This window comes from Myotis myotis, unplaced genomic scaffold (assembly GCF_014108235.1).
Source record: "Myotis myotis isolate mMyoMyo1 unplaced genomic scaffold, mMyoMyo1.p scaffold_m19_p_18, whole genome shotgun sequence".
NCBI lineage: Eukaryota > Metazoa > Chordata > Mammalia > Chiroptera > Vespertilionidae > Myotis > Myotis myotis.
In genome coordinates this window covers 38,356,299-38,379,621 of record NW_023416322.1, presented here as the reverse complement: position 1 = coordinate 38,379,621, position 23,323 = coordinate 38,356,299, and the positions used below count along the sequence as shown (strand labels likewise).

The following is a 23,323-nucleotide window of genomic DNA, read 5'->3' as shown; positions in this document are numbered from 1 at the left end:
CCTGCCTTGACTGTTTTGCACTGAGATGTAGTTCATTGAAGTCTTGGAGATTTTGCCAGAATATTGGCTTCTTTCTAGTAAGATACACGAGCCATAACGTGTCTGGGAATGAACCAGAGGCTTGTCTGGGTCTCGCTTTCAGGCGCAGGGACTGAAGTGCCTTCCCGGGGAGCTCACTCCGAGGATCTCAAGGGCAGCCGCACAGCCAGGTGCTGTCGCTGTTCCCAACGGGAATCCTGCAAAACACTTTTTAAAAACGTAGCTCGTATGACACCACTCAGCCCTTAGCCAGGTTGTGTTCACTGCACCGTCGTCTGGACGGGCAGCTCAGTGAAACGCTGTGTACCTTTAAGCTCAGGAGGTCCGTATTTGTGGTGAAGACACTGATCTGAGGAGACGCTTCTCTGTTTTATGTGGACACCGTGACGAGCTTCTAATTTTTCCGTTCTGCCTGGTTCCGCCTTCTCCCTGCCTTCCGGTCAGCAGCCTCCTGGCCCTGAGCTGCTGGTGTGCTGTGTGGGACCCTCCCCCTGAAGTAGGGGCTGTCATCAGTATCCCACTGATTGGCGGCAGGGCCCTCTTTAACCAGTACCCTGCCGATGGCACATTGAGTGGGCTGTGTTTTTTTACATACAGCTTTTTTATTTGCATGCTTGGAGCTATTATGTATACATTTCCTAGCAGTGAAATTGCACTGTGTGAGTGTGTAGTGTCCCTAAAAATGTATACACACTTTAACAGGTGATAACTCAATTTTAAAAAGGAAATGTATTTTAAGAGAAAAATTAATATTTTTTATATGTAAAAATATATTTTCTAATTTTTTCCCTGTGATAATTCTTAGAAATTAGTGGTTTCGGTATTTAGACAAAGACAACTAGTTAAGGCACCTCATCTAGCGAAAGAACCTTTCATAAAAATCACATTTTTACACATTTCTACTTCGCTGACTCACTTCTCGTCACACACAGAATAAATACTATACCAGTAACCTCGTAAACATTAAACAAAACACTTTTTCTTTTAGGAACTCTTTCATTTTCAAAAATATGGTTCCAAAGGGCAGTTTTCACTTGTGAATGACAAAGAGAGACCGTGATTTGAAGTGGCCTAAATGTAGCGTCGTCAGGCTTCTGATGTCACCGACTGCCACGTGCTCTCCCTCGTCCCTCCTGTCTGACTGGCTTATCTGCTGCTGAAGCGAAGTGGTAGCAGAGGGTCCCTTGCGTGGTTGTGCTTAGATCCACGGATGAGGGGGCAACACTCTCCCTGGATCATAAGACAACACATTCCTGCTGGAAAGCTTGAGACCGACCCGTCCCAGGGGGCCACGTGGGCTCTGAGCCAAGGCCGGCTTTGCACCAGAAATGGGCTCGCTGCTCCTGGTCCGGATTTTTATTTTTCCTCAGGTTTTGTGGGTTTTTTTGGTCCAGATTTCCTTCTGGCCTCATTTGTCGCCAGGACCAAGCCCAGCGCCCGGTTAGACTTGCTGAAAGCGAATCCCAGTGGGTTCCATTCAGTGGTTTAGCTCCAAGACGGATGAGCTAAACCAGTCTTCCACAGGGGGACGCTATGCCAGGTGTGGGACATGGGGACTTTATTTGCTCTTCTGTCTCAATAGCTACATGTGTGCGTTAATGTCCATGAGAAAACAAGCGTTAGTGTCACACCAGACTCCGTTCACAGTCCTGCTTCGGATGAGCTAGATTTTTTTAATGACGGTGCCATTGGAAGGACGTTGGCCAAATTACAGAAAGCCATTTAAGGGAATGACAGCTGGAACGCAGACATGGCAGAAGTCTCAGATGTTGGAGAATCACAGTGGTGAGCGACACCTACTCATGTTTAGGATTAGAATCCAAAGTATCATTGCTTTTTCTCCCTGGATGTAGTTAGTTAACTTAATTCTTCTGACTTAAATCCAGTGACAGACTGAGAACTGAATTTCTGTGAATCTTTAAGCCTTGCTTTCTAATGTGTAGCTTCTTGACACTTAGTGCTCTTATGGCGTGTGGCTTTTCCCAAGTACAAGTAAACGTGTGGCGCTGGGAAGGGGAGGAGAGTGAGTGCATGAGGAAGATGGATGGGAGGAGCGGGTGATGGACAGGTGAGTAGGTTACCTGGACACCTGGATCGAGAAGAGGATAATTGTGGGCCTTCACTTTCTCAGGCACCCCATCTTCCTGAGGAAGTCTCTAAGTCTGCCACAACTCTAACGGTTTAGCAGTGGTTCTCAACCTTCTGGCCCTTTAAATACAGTTCCTCATGTTGTGACCCAACCATAAAATTATTTTCGTTGCTACTTCATAACTGTAATGTTGCTACTGTTATAAATCATCATGTAAATATCTGATATGCAGGATGGTCTTAGGCGACCCCTGTGAAAGGGTTGTTCGACGCCAAAGGAGTTGCGACCCACAGGTTGAGAACCGCTGGTTTAGGGAACTCTTAGGTTCTCTCATTGGTAAAGTGGGTTGCTGTGTGTGTTTGTGTGTGTGTGGCGGGGGGGAGGGGAGGGCCATTAAAATGGGCTCCATGTAGAAATAGTTAGCTATTCTATATAAAAGACCTGAGACTCAGACATTGAATAGGCAGGTGACCTCTTACATAAGTAACGGCTTACCGTTTATCAGTCATGCCGGTACTTCAGTTACGGTGGCAGCTGTTCTGAGCAGGGCAGCCACAGTCCACACTTGCATGGCGTATGGAAGGGAAGGCCGTGGGGCCCTGATGTGCTGACGGATGTGGCTGTCTGTGTCATTCTGTAGAATGGAAGCCTCTTGCCTGGAGCTGGCCTTGGAGGGGGAGCGCCTGTGCAAGGCCGGAGACTGCCGCGCGGGGGTGTCCTTCTTTGAAGCCGCAGTTCAGGTGGGAACCGAGGACCTGAAGACCCTCAGTGCTATCTACAGCCAGCTGGGCAACGCCTACTTCTACCTGCACGATTACGCCAAAGCCCTGGAATACCACCATCACGATCTCACTCTTGCAAGGTGATTGGCTTAAGCTTCTCAGTGTCCTCTCTCCCTAAATGGTCACTTTCATGACATTTGTATTCAATTTAAGAGACCAACTGAGTACATTTAGTGAGTTCTAATGAAATAGCATTGCATTTTAAAATGAATCTTTAGGCTGAGTTTAATTAACTGAATGAATAATAGTGAAATGACCCTAGAGTTTAATTAAATGAGTGAAAATTAATTACATTTAAGTACAGAAATGTAAGTTTTAAATTTTTATTCAAAGTAGGTTTCAGGGCTAATGGGTCTTTCTTACATAAGCACATTAGTTGTCCTCTAGGGAAACTGTATCCTGGCCACTTTAGATTTAAGTTCTTTACTTTATTATTATTTTTTTCAGGACGATTGGAGACCAGCTGGGGGAAGCCAAAGCGAGTGGTAATCTGGGCAACACCTTGAAAGTTCTTGGAAATTTTGACGAAGCCGTAGTCTGTTGTCAGCGACACCTCGATATTTCCAGAGAACTTAACGACAAGGTAAAAAAGGGGACATTTTCACTGAATTGGTTTGTGTTTTAATTCTGTTTAATCATTTAATCAAGTTAATACCAAAAGGAAAATACTCATAGAAAACAGAACCACCATACAAATGATCAAGTAGAGGGGACAGTAAACAGTGAGAGGCCCTCCTTCCTGGCGGCCATTGGTGGGTCCTGTGTGGGTGGCCAGCATAACCTTCCTCTGGGCCATGAGGTCCAGGACATTGCAGAGCGTGTGGTAGGCATTACACCACCTGCCTTCCGGGTGCAAAAGGTGAAAGTAACACTGCGCCGTCTCCACAGGTGGGAGAGGCGAGAGCGCTGTACAACCTGGGCAACGTGTACCACGCCAAAGGGAAGAGCTTCAGCTGCCCCGGCGCTCAGGACGCGGGCGACTTCCCCGAGGAGGTGCGCGCTGCTCTGCAGGCCGCCGTGGATCTCTATGAGTGAGTCGTGCTGCCAGCCGGGGGTCTGCTGTGCATTCTATTTTTTTTAATTTTATTTTTTAATTTTTTTTTTATTGCTTAAAGTATTACAAAGAGTATTACATAGGTCTTTTTTTTTTTTTCTCCCCTTGACATTCCCCCGGCCTCCCCTACTCGCCCCCTCACCCCCAGTGTCTTGTGTCCATTGGTTATGCTTATATGCATGCATACAATTCCTTCGGTTGATCTCTTACCTCCCCTTCCCGCCCCCCAACCCTCCCCTGCCTTCTCGCTGTAGTTTGACAGTCTGTTCGATGCTGCTCTGCCTCTGTATCTATTTTTGCTCATCAGTTTATAATGGTCTCTATTATCCATGAATGAGTGAGATCATGTGGTATTTTTCCTTCATTGACTGGCTTATTTCACTTAGCATAATGCTCTCCAGTTCCATCCATGCTGTTGCAAATGGTAAGAGTTCCTTCCTTTTTAGAGCAGCATAGTATTTCATCGTGTAGATGTACCACAGTTTTCTAATCCATTCATCTGCTGATGGGCACTTAGGCTGTTATCAGATCTTAGCTATGGTGAATTGTGCTGCTATGAACATAGGGGTGCATATATCATTTCTGATTGGTGTTTCTTTTTTCTTGGGATACATTCCTAGAAGTGGGATCACTAGGTCAAATGGGAGTTCCATTTTTAACTTTTTGAGGAAACTCCATACTGTCTTCCATAGTGGCTGCACCAGTCTGCATTCCCACCAGCAGTGCACAAGTGTTCCTTTTTCTCCACATCCTCTCCAGCACTTGTTGTTTGTTGATTTGTTGATGATAGCCATTCTGACAGGTGTGAGATGGTACCTCATTGTTGTTTTGATTTGCATTTCTTGGATGATTAGTGACTTTGAGCATGTTTTCATATGTCTCTTGGCTTTCTGAATGTCCTCTTTTGAAAAGTGTCTACTTAGGTCCTTTGCCCATTTTTTGATTGGATTGTTTATCTTCCTTTTGTTAAGTTGTATGAGTTCCCTATAAATGTTGGAGATTAAACCCTAGCGGTGATTACAGTGGCAAATATGTTCTCCCACGCAGTGGGCTTTCTTGTTGTTTTGTTGATGGTTTCTTTTGCTGTGCAGCTTTTTATTTTGATGTAGTCCCATTTGTTTATTTTCTCTTTAGTTTCCAATGCCCCAGGAGCTGTATCAGTGAAGAAACTGCTTCGGCATATGTCTGAGATTTTGCTGCCTGTGGTTTCCTCTAGTATTTTTATGGTTTCCCGTCTTACATTTAAGTCCTTTATCCATTTTGAGTTTATTTTTGTGTATGGTGTAAGTTGGTGGTCTAGTTTCATTTTTTTGCATGTATCCGTCCAATTTTCCCAACACCATTTATTGAAGAGACTGTCTTGACTCTTATTGTATGTTCTTGTCTCCTTTGTCAAATATTGAGCATATTGGTTCGGGTCGATTTCTGGGCTCTCTATTCTATTCCATTGATCTATATGTCTGTTCTTGTGCCAGTACCAGGCAGTTTTGAGAACAGTGGCTTTGTAATACAGCTTGATATCTGGTATTGAGATCCCACCTACTTTGTTCTTCTTTCTCAGGATCGCTGCAGCTATTCGGGGTCTTTTTTTATTCCAGATGAATTTTTGGAGAGTTCGTTCTAGGTCTGTGAAATATGCCGTTGGTATTTTAATGGGAAGTGCGTTGAATTTATAGATTGCTTTGGGTAGTATGGACATTTTAATGATGTTGATTCTATCAATCCAAGAACATGGTATGTTCTTCCATCTGTTTATGTCTTCCTCTAGCTCTTTTTTCAATGTCCTGTAGTTTTCTGAGTAGAGGTTTTTTACCTCTTTAGTTAAGTTTATTCCTAGGTATTTTAATTTTTTTGGTGCAATGGTAAATGGTATGGCTTTTTTAGTCTCTTTCTGTAAGTTCACTATTGGTGTATAGAAATGCCATAGATTTCTTGGCGTTAATTTTGTATCCTGCTACATTGCCAAATTCATTTATTAAGTCTAATAGTTTTTTGATGGAGTCTTTAGGGTTTTTTATGTATAATATCATGTCATCTGCGAATAAGGACAGTTTTACTTCTTCTTTTCCAATTTGGATGCCTTTTATTTGTTCTTCTTGTCTAATTGCAATGGCTAATACTTCCAGTACTATGTCGACAGGAGTGGTGAGAGTGGGTGCTGTGCATTCTTTACCCCAGAGGAAGCTTTAAGGTTTGGCAGAGGTTGAAAAGTTTGGACTAGCAAGTAAAAATAAACCAAATTGTTCTGAAAGGTTACAGAGTTGTATTAGTGTCCCCAGAAAAGCTTCCTTTTGGACTGCAGACCAGCGCCACTTAGTGGCAGAAAAAAGAAGTCTAAGTTACTTTGGGTAAGTTTAGTCTCTTATCAGTAGGATCTCAGAGGACTGCCCGCTTAGGGGTTTCCAGACTGACTGCGTCCTTGACTCTGGGCAGAAACCCACCAGATGGTTTAGTAAAGTGTCCCCAGCCGGTTCCTACAGCCACTCTCCACCACAGACACGCCTTTAAGATGTGGCACGTTGTGGCTGTAAGCTTTTCTAAAAACTGTTTTATGATCAAAAGACTGAGATGTGTAAGTCTAATAAGTAACCCCCCATCCTATCCTTTCACAACTTTCTGCTCTCAGGGAAAACCTGTCGCTGGTGACCGCTCTGGGTGACCGAGCCGCCCAGGGACGTGCCTTTGGAAACCTGGGAAACACGCACTACCTCCTGGGCAACTTCAGAGACGCGGTCATAGCCCACGAGCAGGTCAGTGCAGGCAGAAACCCGGAGCAGCTTCTCCAGCCGTGTCCGCAGGGATGAGACTGTTCCTGACTGTCATGGCTCTGTCTCACCTGAGCTTTCTCTTTCAGCGTCTCCTTATAGCAAAAGAATTTGGGGATAAAGCAGCCGAAAGAAGAGCGTACAGCAACCTTGGAAATGCATATATATTTCTTGGTGAATTTGAAATGGCCTCTGACTACTACAAGTGAGTCTGGTATTTCTGTGTAAGTGTGAGAGGTATGCAGCCTGTCAGTCACCGGAGGCTCAGAACCTGCGCTTGGCTGCACAGTGGCAGTGGGACCCGGGCTTCTAAGCCTCGGGGTCCTCACCTGAAACGAGATACCACACCTGCTTTCGGACCGTGGCGAGGACTGCCTGGAGGACTGTATGAAGGGCTCCCTTAGCATAGGGCCGCACGTGCTCAGTGAGTATGACTGTGCCCGGGGCTTAACGGCAGCACTATGACCCTTTACACGGTTGCTTTTACCTTAAAACTTCTTAAAAGAAACCCTTACCTTGCTTATTAGCACGTGTAATATGTATATTTATATGCATTTTCTCACTGATTTGCAGAGAGGCCAAAAGAAAGCCTGGTAACAAAAATGTGTGCTGTTCCCCACGGTCACTGGGCTTTTCCCACTGCCGCCCCCCTCTGCCGCCTCTGGCCCTCGCTCACCCGACTGGCAGTCCCGGCTCCTCTGTGGCAGGTCTTTCTGATCTGTCCGTGGATGACAGTGTGTGCAGACTGCCTGGCGTGGCCTGCTCTGTGCTTCTGGGGTGTCTGGAGTTTCCCCTAATTAGTGGGGATTAAGGCCCGTACAGACTTTGGCAGAATCCAGTTGCATGAGCCAAAGACACAGTGATTCATTTGTATTTTATTGTTAGAGAATCCAATGTGAGAGAGCTCTGAATATTTTTCATTTTAAAAAAAGGTAAAATTGCTTTAGGTCCATCTAAAAAGCTAGAATGTCATCCCACCTTACTTTAAACATATTAATTAATGGTTAATATTTGTTGGCCGATTAGATATGAAATATGCTTCCAAATAAAATATATCACTCTTTCCAAATAAAATGTATCACCCAGAAAGTCTAGCTGTGGGGCCCACACTCTAACTGCTACACTGGCTTCTCATTGGCAGTTCCATAGGCATTGGGTAGAATTCGGTTAATCTTTAAACACACTAAATATTTTTCATGAGTTTGTGACTAATGGCCTAACTCAGTATTTTAAATTTCAAACAGATGTAAAGGCAACATATGATTGAAAGAGAGGGTATGTGACTGTCCCTTCATTTAAGTTATTGTCACTGCAACAGGGAAGGTTTTCTTACATGTTACCAAGTGTTCACATGCAAAGCACTTGCTCTCGTGTCACTCCTCCTTTATCTGGAAAACTAACAGGACTCTCACCTACCCTAAAAGTCTGGAGTCCTGGAGAAAGTGTAGGATCTTAGGCTCTAAAACAGATTCGCTTGACAGGCAGGTAGAAAAGTGAGTGTTGATGATGATGGTTACGTCAGCGTTAATTTCTTCTCCAGGAAGACATTGCTGTTGGCTCGGCAGCTCAAAGACAGAGCCGTGGAGGCGCAGTCTTGTTACAGCCTGGGGAACACCTACACACTGCTCCAGGACTACGACAAGGCCATCGACTACCACCTGAAGCACTTGGCCATTGCGCAGGAGCTCAAGGACAGGTGAGCGCCCGCCTCGCTACTGCGGTGGCGGTGAAACAGGTGTTTTAGTAACGTGTCTTTTGTTTCCTTTTTAAGGAAGTTCTTGTTTGAGTAACATCCTCTGTACAGTTTTGTTTGAAGGCTCGCATGTGTTAGGGGATTAGCCTGGTCCCAGGGAGCCCTCAACCCAGATCAGTAACTAGGTCAGTCCAACCACTGACAGACGAGTGTGGGATGGGGCGGACTGACGCACGGCCCGTGTGACGGGGACGGCTGCTACCTGATGCCGCTCATTGTCGCCAACAGGAAGGAAGGTCCCTTATGTCCAGTGCCCCCCTTTTTAAGAGAAGCTAGAAGTCCTGAGTTTTAGATGAAGCCTTCTGATTGTTAATGTCGGTGGCTAATTCCTTTTTTTCACTGAATGAACAAACAGCATATATGTGCAGGCCTGTGGTCTGTGCTGTGTATGTTAGGGAAGTAGGTTTCACCTCAGGACAGAGGAGAAACTCTCTTACATTGCCCGAGGCAGCGAATCCTCCACTCTCCACCCGCCCCCCCGCCATGGTTCCCAGGCACGGGCTGCATGATCACTGGGGCTGCAGAGAACATGGGCAAGGGACAGACCCACCCCTGCAACTTGACTGGTTTGTCATACAGTGTGTGTTTAAAAAGGTGTTTTAACACTGGACTGTGGGTATTCTGGCTTGTCTCTAGTATTGAGATGGTAGGTTTTTTATACCAAATACCACGTAAACGCGGAGCACTGTGTGTTCCTCAGTTACTGCTGGGCAGCATGACCACGCTCACCTCCCTCCGGATAACGGCAGGTTTGCTTTGATCATCTCGTAGAATCGGTGAAGGGAGAGCGTGCTGGAGCTTGGGAAATGCGTACACAGCCCTAGGCAACCACGAGCAAGCCATGCACTTTGCTGAAAAGCACCTGGAGATTTCAAGAGAGGTAAGGAGCCGAAAGGCTGGTCTGTGCTGCTGGGAAAGCCCGGCACTGCCGGGATCGCTCTTCTGCGGCCAGTGCCGAATCGATTTTGTTCCCAGCATCTGAGATGCTGATTGGAGGTGTGTTCGCACTGGCCTTGATGTGGAAGGTGAGGCTGGTTTCCAGGGACCAGAATATGCCCACCACGCCCCCAGTTCATGGACCAGCAGTATGTGTGGAGGAGAAGCTTTTAGAATCAAGGACTGGCTCCTGCTACAGTCCTACCATCTGCCTATTTGAGCTTAGAAACCTTTCTGAGCCTCACTTCTGTCATCTATAAAATGGGAATACCTAGCTTGCAAGTCATCATAAGGATGAGATAATATATATAAAGTGGCCCTGGCCAGTGGTCTCAGTGGTTAGAATGTCACCCCAGCACCAAAGGGTCGCAGGTTCAATCCCTGGGCCCCAGTTGGTCGGGGCGAGGGCAGGAGACAACCAATCAATGTGTCTCATATTGCTGTTTCTCTCTGTCTCCACCCCTTCCTCCCTCCCTCCCACTCTCTCTAAAAATCAGTCCTTGAGTAAGGATTTTTTATAAAGTATATGAATGATATATACATATAAGCACACATATATATGCCTAAGATAATGTCTAGTGCTGGCTTAATGTTAGCTACTACTATAGTATGGAAATAAAATATTCTAAGGAAATTTAATTCATATGATGCCAAGTTAATGTGTCACAGAAGAGCCACACTATTATTTAATACTAGAGGCCTGCTGCATGACACTCGTGCACTGTGGGAGGGAATCCCTCAGCCCGGCCTGTGCCCTCTCGCAGTCTGGGAGCCCGAGGGGGATGTCCGTCAGTTGGACATCCTTAGTGCTGCTGCGGCAGCAGGCTCCAGCCACCGCCACCGCCACTGTGCTCACCAGCCATGAGCCTGGCTTCTGGCTGAGCGCCTGTGGGAGCGCACTGATCACCGGGGGCAGCTCCTGCGTTGAGCGTCTTCCCCCTGGTGGTCATTGCATGTCATAGCGACTGGTCATTTCCACCATTTGGTCAATTGGTATATTAGCCTTTTATTATATAGGATGATCACAGATTAAGAGCAATTTAATATTTAGAGACCTAAAGAGCTGATCAAATAAAATTAGCTGTCCTATTGTCAAGTTTTAGAAACTTCCCTTTTCTTCTATAAAAATCCCATTTAATTCATAGTCTCCTAATTCCAATATTAACTGTTTTCAGTCGGTTCACAACATTCTCAGCTAGTCTTCACCGTTCTCTGTCCCTCCTCTAACATTCATGCTGTGGTTGCAGGTCGGGGACAGCAGTGGCGAGCTCACAGCACGGCTGAACCTCTCTGACCTTCAGATGGTTCTCGGGCTGAGCTACAGCACAAACACCTCAGTGATGTCTGAAAACATTGAAATTGATAACAGCTCGCACGGTAAGAAATAGGTCTCCAAAACTCAACTGCATCCTTAAGGTTCACATTTAAATTGGTCATCACATGTTCACCAAATCCAGAGGATATATAACATAGGAAGTTCAACATTTTATTAACACAGGTTAATGACAGTAAAACAAAGATGTGGGAGATTTTTAAAATCTGAAATTTGGTTCTTTATAAAAAGACTAACAGATCTACAGCAAGGTTACTCAAGGAAGAAAAAAAGTGGACATAAACTTCCCACTAACACAATGCCTGGCCCAGATGATTTCACTAGTGAGGTCTACCAGGCACTGAAGAAAATTGATTCCAACCTTCCACAAAATTCTGTAGATCTGTCTTTCTGAGAACAGTATAACCTTGATTTCCAAACTAGACAGAACAATACAAAAAAGGTAAATTACAGGCCAGTCTTCACTCATGAGCGTGGATGCAGAAACTCTAAATGAGTGATCAGTAAACCAGGTCCAGCAGTGAATTTAATGTGGTTTTAAAAAAAATTTTTATTATTGATTTGAGAGAAAGAGAAACATTGATCGGCTGCCTCCTGTAACCCTGTAATCACTTAAGTCAGAAAACTAAATATTAAGGATGTCAGTTCTCCCCAACTGATGTAAATTCGCAAGTTATTTTGGGAAACTTGATGAGGCCACTTTCATTCAATATATATTGGGGGGGGGGGGGGAAGCCTGAGAACTGAAAGCAAAGCATAAAAAACAAGAAATGGGATCATGTCTTGACATCATCCACAGGTACAAGATTTTAGAGCTTCAGTAACTAGAACAGTGTGCTGCAGGCACAGAGACAGACCCGAGGAAGGAAAGATACAACCTATACTCATATGCCTTCATAGATGGAAACTGTTACCTCAAGAAAATGAACCCTTGCTGGATTAAAGATTTAAATATGGAAAACATTTAGAGCAGCAACGAGGCTGCTGGCTGACATTGCTGACTCTGTCAGGCATTGCACTGACCCCTTACAGACAATGAGGAATTACCCCACACAGCCGTGTCTTTATGACTCGAACACCGAGTCAGAGGAACTGCCCGCGGGAGGGCGTGGTCTCCTGAGGCTGTGCTGTGCCGCCTCTGCCTGCAGTGTATCTTCATGATGCCCGAGGGGAGGATGTCTCAGAAAACAAAACCACTAAGGAAAAGGCTGATGATGAAATTAAGAACTTTGTTAAAAGAAACCACAAAGAGGTGAAACACACTGAGGACAAGGCCACACAGTACGATTAAAAGGGATTTGTATTCTCACTGTGTAAGAACGCCTATGAATTAGGACCAAGATAAATAACCCACCTAAAAAATGGGCAAAAGCGATGAACAGAACAAACACAAGCGGCCCAAAGGTGCTCACAGATACTTAACTTCATTGAGTCAGGGAAAACCACAGCGAAGTAATTCTGAAACCTGTGCAGCAGAGGGAAAGATCTGGTAATACCAGTATTGAAACGATACGGGTGATGGAGTCTTATGCAATACTGATCGGAATAGAAATTGGTCTATTTTGAAGAACAACTTGGCAGCGTTGTGGTAAAGTTGAAGGTGTACCAACCTTATGGTTCAGCAATTCTGCTCCAGTTACACAGCCCAGGATCCAACCTGGGAGAGACACTTGCACACTGAGAGAGGTCCAGGAATTTCTGGAGTAGTATCGCTTATAATAACAAAAAATTGGGAGCAACCTAAATATCTGTCTTAGTAAAACAAATCTGTAAATAATTTCCTAGTCTTAAAAAGGCAATGAAAATTAATTAAACCAAATTATACATATCAACTTGGATGAGTCTCACAAATGTAAGGGTGCTCCAAGGAAGTAAGTTAGAGTAGCGGTCGCCAATCGGTAGCCCGTGAGGTCTGAAAGGTTGGCGACCGCTGAGTTAGAAGATGTGTACAGTATGAGACCATTTATATAATGTCTGTAATAAGCTTTATTGCTTAGCTATACACATATTTTAATAAAAGTATGAAAAATTATAGGAAGAGAGAGGGACATTGTTGGGGGAGTTAATGTGTTGGCAACAGTTTATTTTTTAAGTTGGGTAGGTATCATGTTTTCCTTATTTATGCCTTTTAAAATATTGCTTCTCTTTAAAAGATTGAGGTGGAATGAAAGTTTTTTACGTTTAATGATAATTTTGTTGAAGAAATGTTGAACTTTTTAACATACTTTCTGACAGGCAGTAAACCTGTCATCTAATGAAATGGGTAACTGAAGTTATGTAGTGCTTGGCTGTTATTTTTATCCTTATCCCAAAATTGAAGGCCTAAAGCCTTTTCCTTATGTTTTTACTTAAATCCCTCTCCAGTTTGTCTGGGTTTATTTTTAAGACGTTAGATAATACAAAGACAATTATTATAAACGCTTTTTCTAAATTAAGGGTCAATGTTAGTAACCCAAGTTAGTTTCCAAGCAAAATGTAACTTTCTTACATCAAGAGATGTAAGGCCATTGTCTATTGAGAGCGAGGCCATAGTCTATTTCTATAGAAAACTGTTTTTTTAAAAATATATTTTTTATCGATTTCAGAGAGGAAGGGGGAGAGAGATAGAAACATTAATAGAGAGAATCATTGACTGGCTGCTTCCTGCACACCCCCTACTGGGGATCAAGCCTGCACCCTGGGCATGTGCCCTTGGCTGGAATCGAACCTGGGACCCTTCAGTCCGCAGGCTGATGCTCTATCCACTGAGCAAAACTAGCTAAGGCTAGAAAATTATTCTTAAAAGAACATGTTGTAAGATTTCCTACTTCCATATGGGTTTGTGTAACAGACTTTAAATTCAATGACAAATGCCAGAGTGATGCTGAATTTGTAGTGTTAAGGTCTCCCTGGTTTATTTAAATTGCTTTTTTACAAAGGTGCACGCCCCAAGTTTGGACGCCGACACAGTATGGAAAACATGGAACTTATGAAATTAACACCAGACAAGGTGTGTAGTTTTTATATCTTAAATTTCTTAAACTGTTATTAAAAATATTTTAGTAATTTTTAAAAATTTATGTTTTTATTGACTTCAGAGAGGAAGGGAGAGAGAGGAGCATCAATGATTGGCTGCCTGCTGCACATCCCACACAGGGGATCGGCCCACAACTTGGGCATGTGCCCTGACCGGGAATCAAACTGACCTCCTGGTTCATAGATCGATGCTCAACCACTGAGCAACACTAGCTATTTTAGTAACTTTTCATTTAAATAATTTTTTACGTACAGTTGATTCTCATTATTCATGGACTCCATATTTACACAGTTGTCTACTCACTAACATTTGTGACTTCCAACAAACATTCGTGGTGCTTTTCCCCCCCTGTAAGACCTCCTGTTTTTTGGTTGAAGTTCTGTCGGTTTCAGGTGATAACATGAGCTGATGTTGGTATATGTTTCTCCTGTGCATTAAATATTCTGAATGTTGTTCAAAGGTGGTAATGCAAACAAACAGATACAGAGAGCAGACTGAGGGCTGCCAGATGGGAGGGGGTTCGGTGGGCTGGGTGAGAAGGATTTAGAAACTGGCAATTACAAAATAGTGACAGGGCATATAGTCATGTAATAACCATGTATGGTGCCAGGTGGGAACTAGACTTAATGGGGGGATCACTTTGTAAGTTACATACATGTCTAATCACTGTGTTGTACACCTGAAACTAATATAGTATTGTATGTCACCTCTAATAGGGAAATCTATTCAACCATTTTTAAAAAGGTTGTTACCTATGTTTAAACCAGATCATATAAATTTGATTAGACTTTTGCCTATTGAGAATTTAGTAATGGTTATGAAAACAGTACAGCTCTATTGACAAAAAAATGACTGCTGCTGTGTACATTTTAGGTGTTAAATTTTGCAGTTAAACTTTTACATATATCCAGCATTTCTGGGTGTAATATTTAAGTGACTCACACCCAGAATAAAACCCTGGCTCTTTCTCTGACCATTCAAAGTTTATTTTTATGGGATTTCTTATGCTTGGGTTTTTAAAAGCCACCGTGTTGTTTTGATAATGAGAAATCTACAGTATGTATTTGGTACAAGCTATTGAAATAATGAACTATCCTGGCAAGAAGAAATTTGTTAAAAGCTCTAAGCCTCACCCTAGCGGGTGTCTCAGTAGGTTAGAGTGTCGCCTGTACACCAAAAGGTTGCGAGCTCCAGGTCGGTTCGTATGGGAGGCAACCAATCGATGCTTCTCTCCTTCCCTTCCTCTCTAACAAGCATGTCCTCAGGTGAGGATTAAAAAAAACCACACAACAAAAAGGTCTAAGCCTCACCCCCCAATACTGAGTGGATGGCAGGTTAATATTCTAGGAAACCAGAGGTGTTTTCTTCACGCTCTGCTTTACATGTGCGTTTATAATCCTGCAGGTACAGAACTGGAACAGTGAAATTCTTGCGAAACAAAAACCCCTCATTGCCAAACCTTCTGCAAAGCTACTCTTTGTCAACAGATTGAAGGGGAAAAAATACAAAACTAGTACGTCCACTAAGGTTCTCCAAGATGCCAGGAATCCCATTGAGCACCGAGTTCCAAACCCCCAGAGGGTACGTATGTTTAAAATAAGGTTCGGAGTACAGTTCTCCCTTAGCCACGTTTGCTCTCCAAGGTTTGTTACCTGTGATCAACCGCAGTCCAAACTTCAACTGAAAATTCCAGAGTAAATAGAACTCATGTTCTGAGTTTGCACACTGTTCTGAGTGGGGTGATGAGATCTCATGTTGTCCGTCTGTCTGGCCCAGGACGTGAGCCATCTCTGTCCAGTGTCCCCACAGTGTTCACGCTCCCTGCCTGTCAGTCGCTCCGTAGCCGGTTATCGGATCACCTGTGGAGGTATCGCAGTGCTGTGTTCTAGTGGCCCTATTACATCGTGGCTCCAAAGCGCAAGAGGAGCTGGCAATGCAGATGTGGCCGAGGGAGAGGGAAACCGCCTGAGGCGGTGCCTGCCCTGATACTTGCCTGACTCACTCAGGACCTGGAGCAGTGCCCCGAGGCTGAGGTCCCTTACTTTAGCAACTAAAGGACTACAAATGCTTTTCAGTAATGACACTGCCATCACGTAGTACTTCTACAAAGAAAACGCCAATTTTTAATCTTCATCTTGTTCCATTGGTGACCTGGGAGACTTAGCTTTTCTCTCTGTCTCAGAAACTCAGTGCAGACACGATGGGAGAGGAAGGGTTTTTTGACCTCCTGAGCCGATTTCAGAGCAACCGGATGGACGACCAGCGGTGCTGCTTACAAGACAAGACCTGCGGGGCAGCTTCCGGCACAGCTCCGTCCACTCCCCCGCGAGTGAAGCTAAGAAGTGAGTTACCTCTGCTTCTCCCAATCCTCATAGCTCCCTTATTTATTTCTGAGAACTCAGTTCTAATGGGAAGTACAACAGCTGAGCCCAGATACGGGTATTTGTGCAGGTCGAACAAGGCGGGTGTCAGTTCCCGAGTGTACCTGCCTCCCTACTCTTAGGGCAGCAGTTCTAACCTGTGGGTCTCGACCTCTTTGGGGGTCGAACGACCCTTTCACAAGGGTCGCCTAAATACATCCTGCATATCAGATATTTACATTACGATTCATAACAGTAGCAACATTACAGTTATGAAGTAGCAACAAAATTTTATGGTTGGGGGTCACCACAACATGAGGAACGCGGCGTTAGGAAGGTTGAGAACCACTGCCTTAGGGGTTGGGAAGAAAACGACAGTTGTATGTAATACGCAGGTGCTTCCCATCTGGATGAAAAGAAACTTCTGAAACAGGTGACTTCCTCTGCCCTAGAGCAGCGGTTGCCAACCTTTCGGACCTCAAGGACCACTGGTTGCCAACTGCCCGCAGCACTTAACTCTAAGTGTAGTTATTAGCTCGATGGTTCCTATCCAGGTGGACTAAGAACACTGTCCCACTTGTCCTGTCAGACACGTTATGGAAGAGAAACAACTTCACCTTGTAAATCGAGCTCTGCACAAGAGGGAAATGCAGTAACGTTGGCAGCACCCAATGGACGTTAGGGTTCTCCGGATCCCCTCCCCCGTCCACCAGAGACAGAGCCGAGCAGGAAGGAGCTGGGTCTGTAACTAATATGCCTGATGTTTGGGCGGTTTCCTGTTCGTAGCACCATCTGTCTCCGTGGTGTCCCCCAACACGGACGAGTTTCTGGATCTCCTGGCCAGCTCGCAGAGCCGCCGCCTGGACGACCAGAGGGCCAGTGTCAGTAACTTGCCAGGGCTGCGCCTGACCCCAAACAACAACCAGTCTGTCCTGGGCCACCTGGTGACGAGTGACAAGGAGCCTGACGAGGACTTCTTCGACATCCTCGTCAAGTGTCAGGTACGTGCCTGTTCGTGTCACGCTGTGCCTGGCTCTGGCGGGATTAGGATTCTGCAGCGGGGAGGGCTGTTTGGTGAGGTGGCGTGGAGAAAAGACTCAAAGAAATGGGAGAAATGCTCATTGTGCAGTAGCTTTCACATTTTAGCTGTTTCAATAATTACTAACCACTGAGCTTCAGGAAAGAGGAAAATAATGCTTATTTTCACTAAGAGGAGGCATTTTCCTCTGTCTGGCCCCATTTATTCTGGACAGTGCGAGGCATTAGATACGTTTGCATGGGTAAGAGTGTGAGTCGGGCAGCGAGATAAAGGCTGTGGCTGGAGTGTCTGTGTGAGGTGTGGTGGTTTGGGAAGACATTTCTGAAGAGACCGGAATGAGGCAAAGCATCAGCCACATGAAAGATTCCAGAGACGGAAGTCTCGGGGGTGAGTGAGGGGAAGGTGCCGGAGGGTCTGCATGGTCGCCTGGCTGTCCGTGGGAACCAACCTGTCAATTCAGCACAAAGACGGCAGACCAGAGTGGCGGCAGAGATAGATGGCGGGACAGAGAGTCAAGGACGGCTCCAGCCTGTGGGGTGGATGGTGCCATTTAATCAGAGGGGAAGGCAGCGGAGAAACCTGACGGGGTCGAAACAGCAAGAGTTCCTTCACATGTAAATCTAGGGCACCGAACCAGACATTCAGTTAAGAAGGTATTTGGAAATGAAAGTGTGACCCCAACAGAGAAGTGACTTTGGGAGTCAGCAGCAGGTAACGGTACTAAAGCCCTGGAAAGAGATGACACCCGAGCCGCAGAGAAGGAAGCAGAGGACTCGGCGCTGCAAATCCAACTGATAGAGGAATGTCTGCAACCAGCCAGAGCCGGAAGCCCTGAGCGGGTAAAGCCACGCGCAGCAGGGGTTTTGAAGGATGTTCGCCTGTGTCACGTGCTGCTAAAAGCCTTGTAAGATGATGGCTAAGATGATGGTTAGATTTGGCAACAGGGAGATTAGTGATTTTGAAAGGTACTGTTTTAGTGACATGATAGGGACAAAGGATGGAGTGGGTTGGGAACATGGGAGGTAGTAGAGAGGAGGAGGAGTAACTGAAGGAGGCGGAGTGTACACACCCGGGGGTGGGAGCCAGCAGGAATCGTTTCTCAGCAGAGTAAGTAAGAGGGCCATAAGCTGAAAAGAAAGGAAGTGGAGCACAGCTAACACTCTGTGAAACTACAAGCCTGAGTGCAGTGAAAGGGACAGGACTGCCGGCCTGTGCTGAGGACTCACTGGAGTTGAACTATGTCGGGGCTGCTGTGCGTCTTCTCCAGTCACAGCAGCTGAAGGAGAGAGCTTTAACCAAGGTTGGTGTTTTGCCTGGAGAACAGGGTAGAAGGGAGAGAAGCATATTCTAGTGGTTTAGAATCTACGGAGAAGGAAGTGAAATGTGAAAAGAAGCCGTGATCCCAGGGCTCCAAGAAATACTGAAGCCAACACGGACAGTTAAAGGAGAGGGGCATTTCTGCAGCAGTCGTTGGAGACTTCAGTACCCACCCTCTCACTAATGGACGGGACAACCAGTAAACCACCCAGGTCTAGTAGACACATTAGAACACGCTCTTCCCAGGTGCACAGGGACATCCCCCAGGTAGACTGTACGTTAGGTATCATACAAGCATCTTTTCCAACCACAATGGCATGAAGTTAGAAGCAATAACAAGGAAAACTGGACCAATTAGGAAATTAAAGAGAAATCAGAAAACCTAGAGAGAGTGTTCTAAAACTTACAGGAGGCAGGGCTTGGGAAAAACTTACAGCTGTAAATGCTGCTGACATTAAAAGGAAGGAAATAATAAAGATGAGAGCAGAAATATAACAAAAATAGAGAAAAAATCAACAAAACCAAATGCTGATTCTTTGAAAAGGCTGACCTCTAGCTAAAGATGAGGCCTAAACTGCTAAAATCAGAAATGAAAGTGGACATTACATTGCTTCTACAGAAATAAAAATTATAGGATACTATGAATATATGCCAATAAGTTGGATAACCTAGGTGAGATGGTTTTGTGTTTCTAGTTATTTGTCCAAGAAAATAATGAAGAAATGTAAAGTAGAGCCATCATTTCTAAGGAGATTCTATCCGTAATCAAAGACCTGACGCCTGCACAGGTGAATCCTACTGAACATTTAAACTCTTCCAGAAAACTGAAGAGAACCCTTCCTGTGACTTAGGAGTCATTCTGAGGCCAATATATTGCCCTAGTACCAAAGCTAACAGGACCCTACAAACCAATATCCTTTTTAATATAGATTCAGAAATCATCAAAATTCTAGCAAACAGAACTCAGCAGCATATTAAAAGGATTATATACCACAACCAACAGATTTATTCCTGGAATGCACGATTGATTCAATGTATGGAAACTGATCTAATCCTCCACACGAATAAAATGTAAAAATAAATAACACACAATTATCTCAATTGATGAATAAAATCATTTGACAAGATTCAACACATTAAAACATTCAAACTCAGAATATCAGGATACTGCAACACGATAAAAGTCATTTATGAAATACCCACAGTTGTCATCATAATTAGTGGTAGAGGACTGAAAGCTTTTTTTTCCTAACATCAGGAACAAGGCAAGGATGCCCACTTCTAGTCAACATCGAACTGCAAATTCTACCCAGAGCAGTTGGGCAAGAGAAAGGAACAAAAGGCATCCAAATTGGAAAGGAAAAGTAAAATTACCTTTGTTCAGAGATGACAGGTCTTTGTGTAGAAAATCCTAACGATTTCACAACAAAAAACACACGTTAGAACTAAGAAACAAATTCAGCAAAGTAACGGGAGATAAAATCAACACCCAAAAATCAGTTGTGTCTCTATGCTAACAATGAATAGTCCAAAAAGGAAATTAAGAAAATAATTCCACTTACAATAGCATCAAAAAGAATAAAAAGGTGGTAATACACTTGTACAATGTAAACTACAAAATATTTCTGAAATAATGACAAATAAATGTTGGTGTTCATGGGTTGGAAGACTTAATATTGTCAAAAATATTACCACCCAGAGTGATCTAGAGAGTCAATTCAATTCCTACCAAACTTTCAGTGACATTTTTACAGAAATAGAAAAATCTACTATAAAATTAATGTGGAATCTCAAGGGAACATAGACAAGAAAAACAAAGTTGGAGGGCTCACACTTAGTGATTTCAAAATTTACTACAAAGCTAGTGATCAAAACTGCAGTACTGGCATAAAGATAGACATATAGACCAATAGAATAGAGAACCCTCTTTGAAAAAAACGCATGGTTTATTATGTATATATCTATTGATATAGGATATTACATTCCAATTACATGTAAAAATGATCTTTACCTGATATTTAATAGAAAATACTAAAAGGAAATAGTAACAAAATACCAAAAAAAGTGATTTTAAAAATTAAAAAATATATTTAAAAAAAGTAAGTGAAATTTAAAAACACATCACACATGGATTGACTTATCTGATTGTCATGATCTTTGTTTTATGATAAATATTCCAGAGTTGAATGTTCTTTCATTTTGTGTCAACATTAGTTTGGAGTGTGGATGTAAAAGGGGGAGAACCCTCACTTACACGGTCAAATGATTTTGTCAAGGGTGCCAAGAACATTCAATGGTGAAAGAAGTCTTATCAACAAATAAAAAGAAGCTGGGTAAGCATGTGCAAAAGCTGAACACTTACCTAAAACCATATATAAAATTAACTCAAAATGTATCAAACGCCTAAAGGTAAGAGTTAAAACTGTAAAACGTTTAGAAGAAAACTAAGGGGAAAGCCTCACAGGACTGGGTCTGGCAATGATTTCCTGGTCATGACACCAAAGGCACAGGCAACAAAAGGTAAAGCTTCCATACATCCAAGGACACTGTCAACAGGTAAAAAAGCAACCACAGAAAATATCTGCAAGCAACATAACTGAGAAAGGATTAATCCAGAATATTCGGAACTCCAAAAACTCAACCAAAAACCCGATTCAAAAATAAGATTTCTGTGCGGCGTTGGTGGTATAGTGGTGAGCATAGCTGCCTTCCAAAAATAAGATTTCTCCAAAGAAGATACACAAATGGCAGGAAAAGCTGTTTAGCATCCCAGATCATTAGAGAAACACAGATCAAAACACAATGAGATATTGCCTCACACCCTTAGTATGGCAACTACCAAAAAAGCCAGAACACATGCTGGTAAGGATGTGGAGAAACTGGAACCCTTGTGCCCGGCAGGTGAGAGAATGTAAAATGGTGCAGCTGCTGTTGGCAACAGTATGGCAGTTGAAGAAAAAAATATAGAATTACCACATGACCCAACAACCTACTTCAGAATGGACACCTGCAGGAACATGAGCTGCCGACCACAGGCTAATGGACAAAACGTGGTGACAGACAGAATGGAGCATTTTCCCGCGTTAGGGAGGCGATCCTGACACGTGCTGTAAGATGTGTGAACCTTAAAGACATGCTGCGGAACACGCGGTCACACCAGGACAAACACGGTGCGGTTTGCTCATGAGGAACTGAGAGCAGTCACACTCAGAGGCAGAAAGTGCACTGGGGCTGCAGGGGCTGGGAGTTACTGTTTAAAAGGGTTCAAGTTTCTGTTTTGCAGGGTGAAAACCGTTCTGATGGATGGTGTGATGGTTGCACAACATGAGTGAACTTAATGCCACTAAACTGTTCCTATAAATACGGTTAAAATGGTACATTTTATGTTTAGCACATTTTTAAAAAGTTACTGGAGTACGAGAGAGGACGGTTTGGAAAAACGGGCAGTGGCCAGCCCGGGATGCGCGAAATCCCAATTTTAAAGATGGTGCAATTGTTGATGACGACAGTCTGGCCTATGACCGTGGGCGCTGATTGCTGAGGCCTAGGGACTGAGGAGCCTGAGTGTTGGGGGACGTGGAGAGGAGAGGAGGGACCCGGGTGTGCGGCGGGCGGGGCCCTGGGGGAGAATCTGAGGCCCTGGTGAGCCGCGCTGTCCCTGCCCGTTGTGGGAAGATTACAACCTGTGTCTCCATCTCACCAAAGGGACACTTGGTACAAGCCTTTAAAAGAAACTGCTAGGTTTCAGCTGCATTTCCTGGTGAGAGAGACATGCTCTCCTCCTGCACGACTTGGGTGCTAATCGCTCTCCTTGCTTTCAGGGGTCCAGACTAGACGACCAGAGATGTGCGCCTCCCCCCGCTGCCACAAAGGGGCCAACGGTACCAGACGAGGACTTTTTTAGCCTCATTTTACGGTCTCAGGCGAAAAGGATGGATGAACAGAGAGTTCTTTTACAAAGAGATCAAAACAGAGACGCTACACTTGGGCTGAAGGGCTGCTTGCAAAGTGATGCTCTGTTGGATCTTAAAAATTCAGGAAGAAAATAAGCCCCTAGTTACTATGGACGTATGTTTTAAAGTGACCCTGTCCCCTCAGAACGCTGTTCAGGAGCTGCACCTACTTCTCTTTCCTGGAAAGGAGGGGTTGCGGCATGTAACAGCATGCAGGCTGAGGGCGGCGCACACACTCGGCGTGTACGTGCAGCGTGTGCACATGGACACTCACGTGCTTTGTGGACGCGGCCGAGAAGGTGCTTCCCCAGCTTCCGTGATGCTGCCGGGGACTGTCCTCCGGCAGCTCGTTCGTCCTTGGCCTCGGTGCGTCAAGTAGAAAGTTAGACGAACCCCGACGACTCTAGTCCCCTTTCTGAGATCGTATTTTTAAGCGCTCCATTGACAATGGCTTTTTTATACTTAACATATAAAGAGAAAATATGTTGTCTAGAAAAAATTGCTCGACCAATGTGTAGTTATATAAAATAGTCCCATAAAAAATCTAGGTTTCCCCCCTCTAACAAAATCTGTTTTCAATATATTTTTGGGCCAAAGCCATTATAAATGAGACTCTTAAGAAATAAACTTCTTTTAGCTTGTTTTGGGCTCTTTGTTTAATTAAAAAAAAATACCAGCATGTGCACTTACCGACGGGAGGAGTTCTTGAGAAACGCCTCAGGAGGCGAGCACTGCCGACGCGCTTACGCCGACCTGGATGGCGCACGGAGGAGCTGGGCGCGCTATGATGTCAGAATGGCCGTGATGTCACTAGGCGATAGGATTTTCAGCTCCATCATAATCTTATGGGGCCACCGCTGTGTAAGTCGTCTGTTGTGGACCAAATC

General features: G+C 44.3%; 1 protein-coding gene across 8 annotated transcripts in view; it reads left to right on the top strand.

Moving 5' to 3' along the window:
* The window catches only part of GPSM2 (G protein signaling modulator 2), a 36,575-nt gene extending 13,497 nt beyond the window's left edge, over positions 1-23,078 (top strand). For 2 of the 8 annotated variants that reach the window (XM_036343877.1, XM_036343879.1), the window contains 14 exons: positions 1,622-1,824; positions 2,769-2,990; positions 3,358-3,493; positions 3,799-3,941; positions 6,591-6,714; positions 6,819-6,934; positions 8,270-8,425; positions 9,254-9,362; positions 10,666-10,795; positions 13,670-13,740; positions 15,172-15,348; positions 15,932-16,109; positions 16,914-17,128; positions 22,305-23,078. In XM_036343877.1, the coding sequence (XP_036199770.1) occupies positions 2,770-2,990; positions 3,358-3,493; positions 3,799-3,941; positions 6,591-6,714; positions 6,819-6,934; positions 8,270-8,425; positions 9,254-9,362; positions 10,666-10,795; positions 13,670-13,740; positions 15,172-15,348; positions 15,932-16,109; positions 16,914-17,128; positions 22,305-22,532 (2,004 nt within the window). In that variant the 5' untranslated portion in view covers positions 1,622-1,824; position 2,769 and the 3' untranslated portion in view covers positions 22,533-23,078. Of the gene's footprint in view, positions 1-1,027; positions 1,825-2,768; positions 2,991-3,357; positions 3,494-3,798; positions 3,942-6,590; positions 6,715-6,818; positions 6,935-8,269; positions 8,426-9,253; positions 9,363-10,665; positions 10,796-13,669; positions 13,741-15,171; positions 15,349-15,931; positions 16,110-16,913; positions 17,129-22,304 lie in introns of all 8 variants that reach the window. The other 6 variants (XM_036343876.1, XM_036343878.1, XM_036343874.1 and 3 more) reach the window with 4 other exon arrangements.
* Positions 23,079-23,323: the final 245 nt, after the last annotated feature.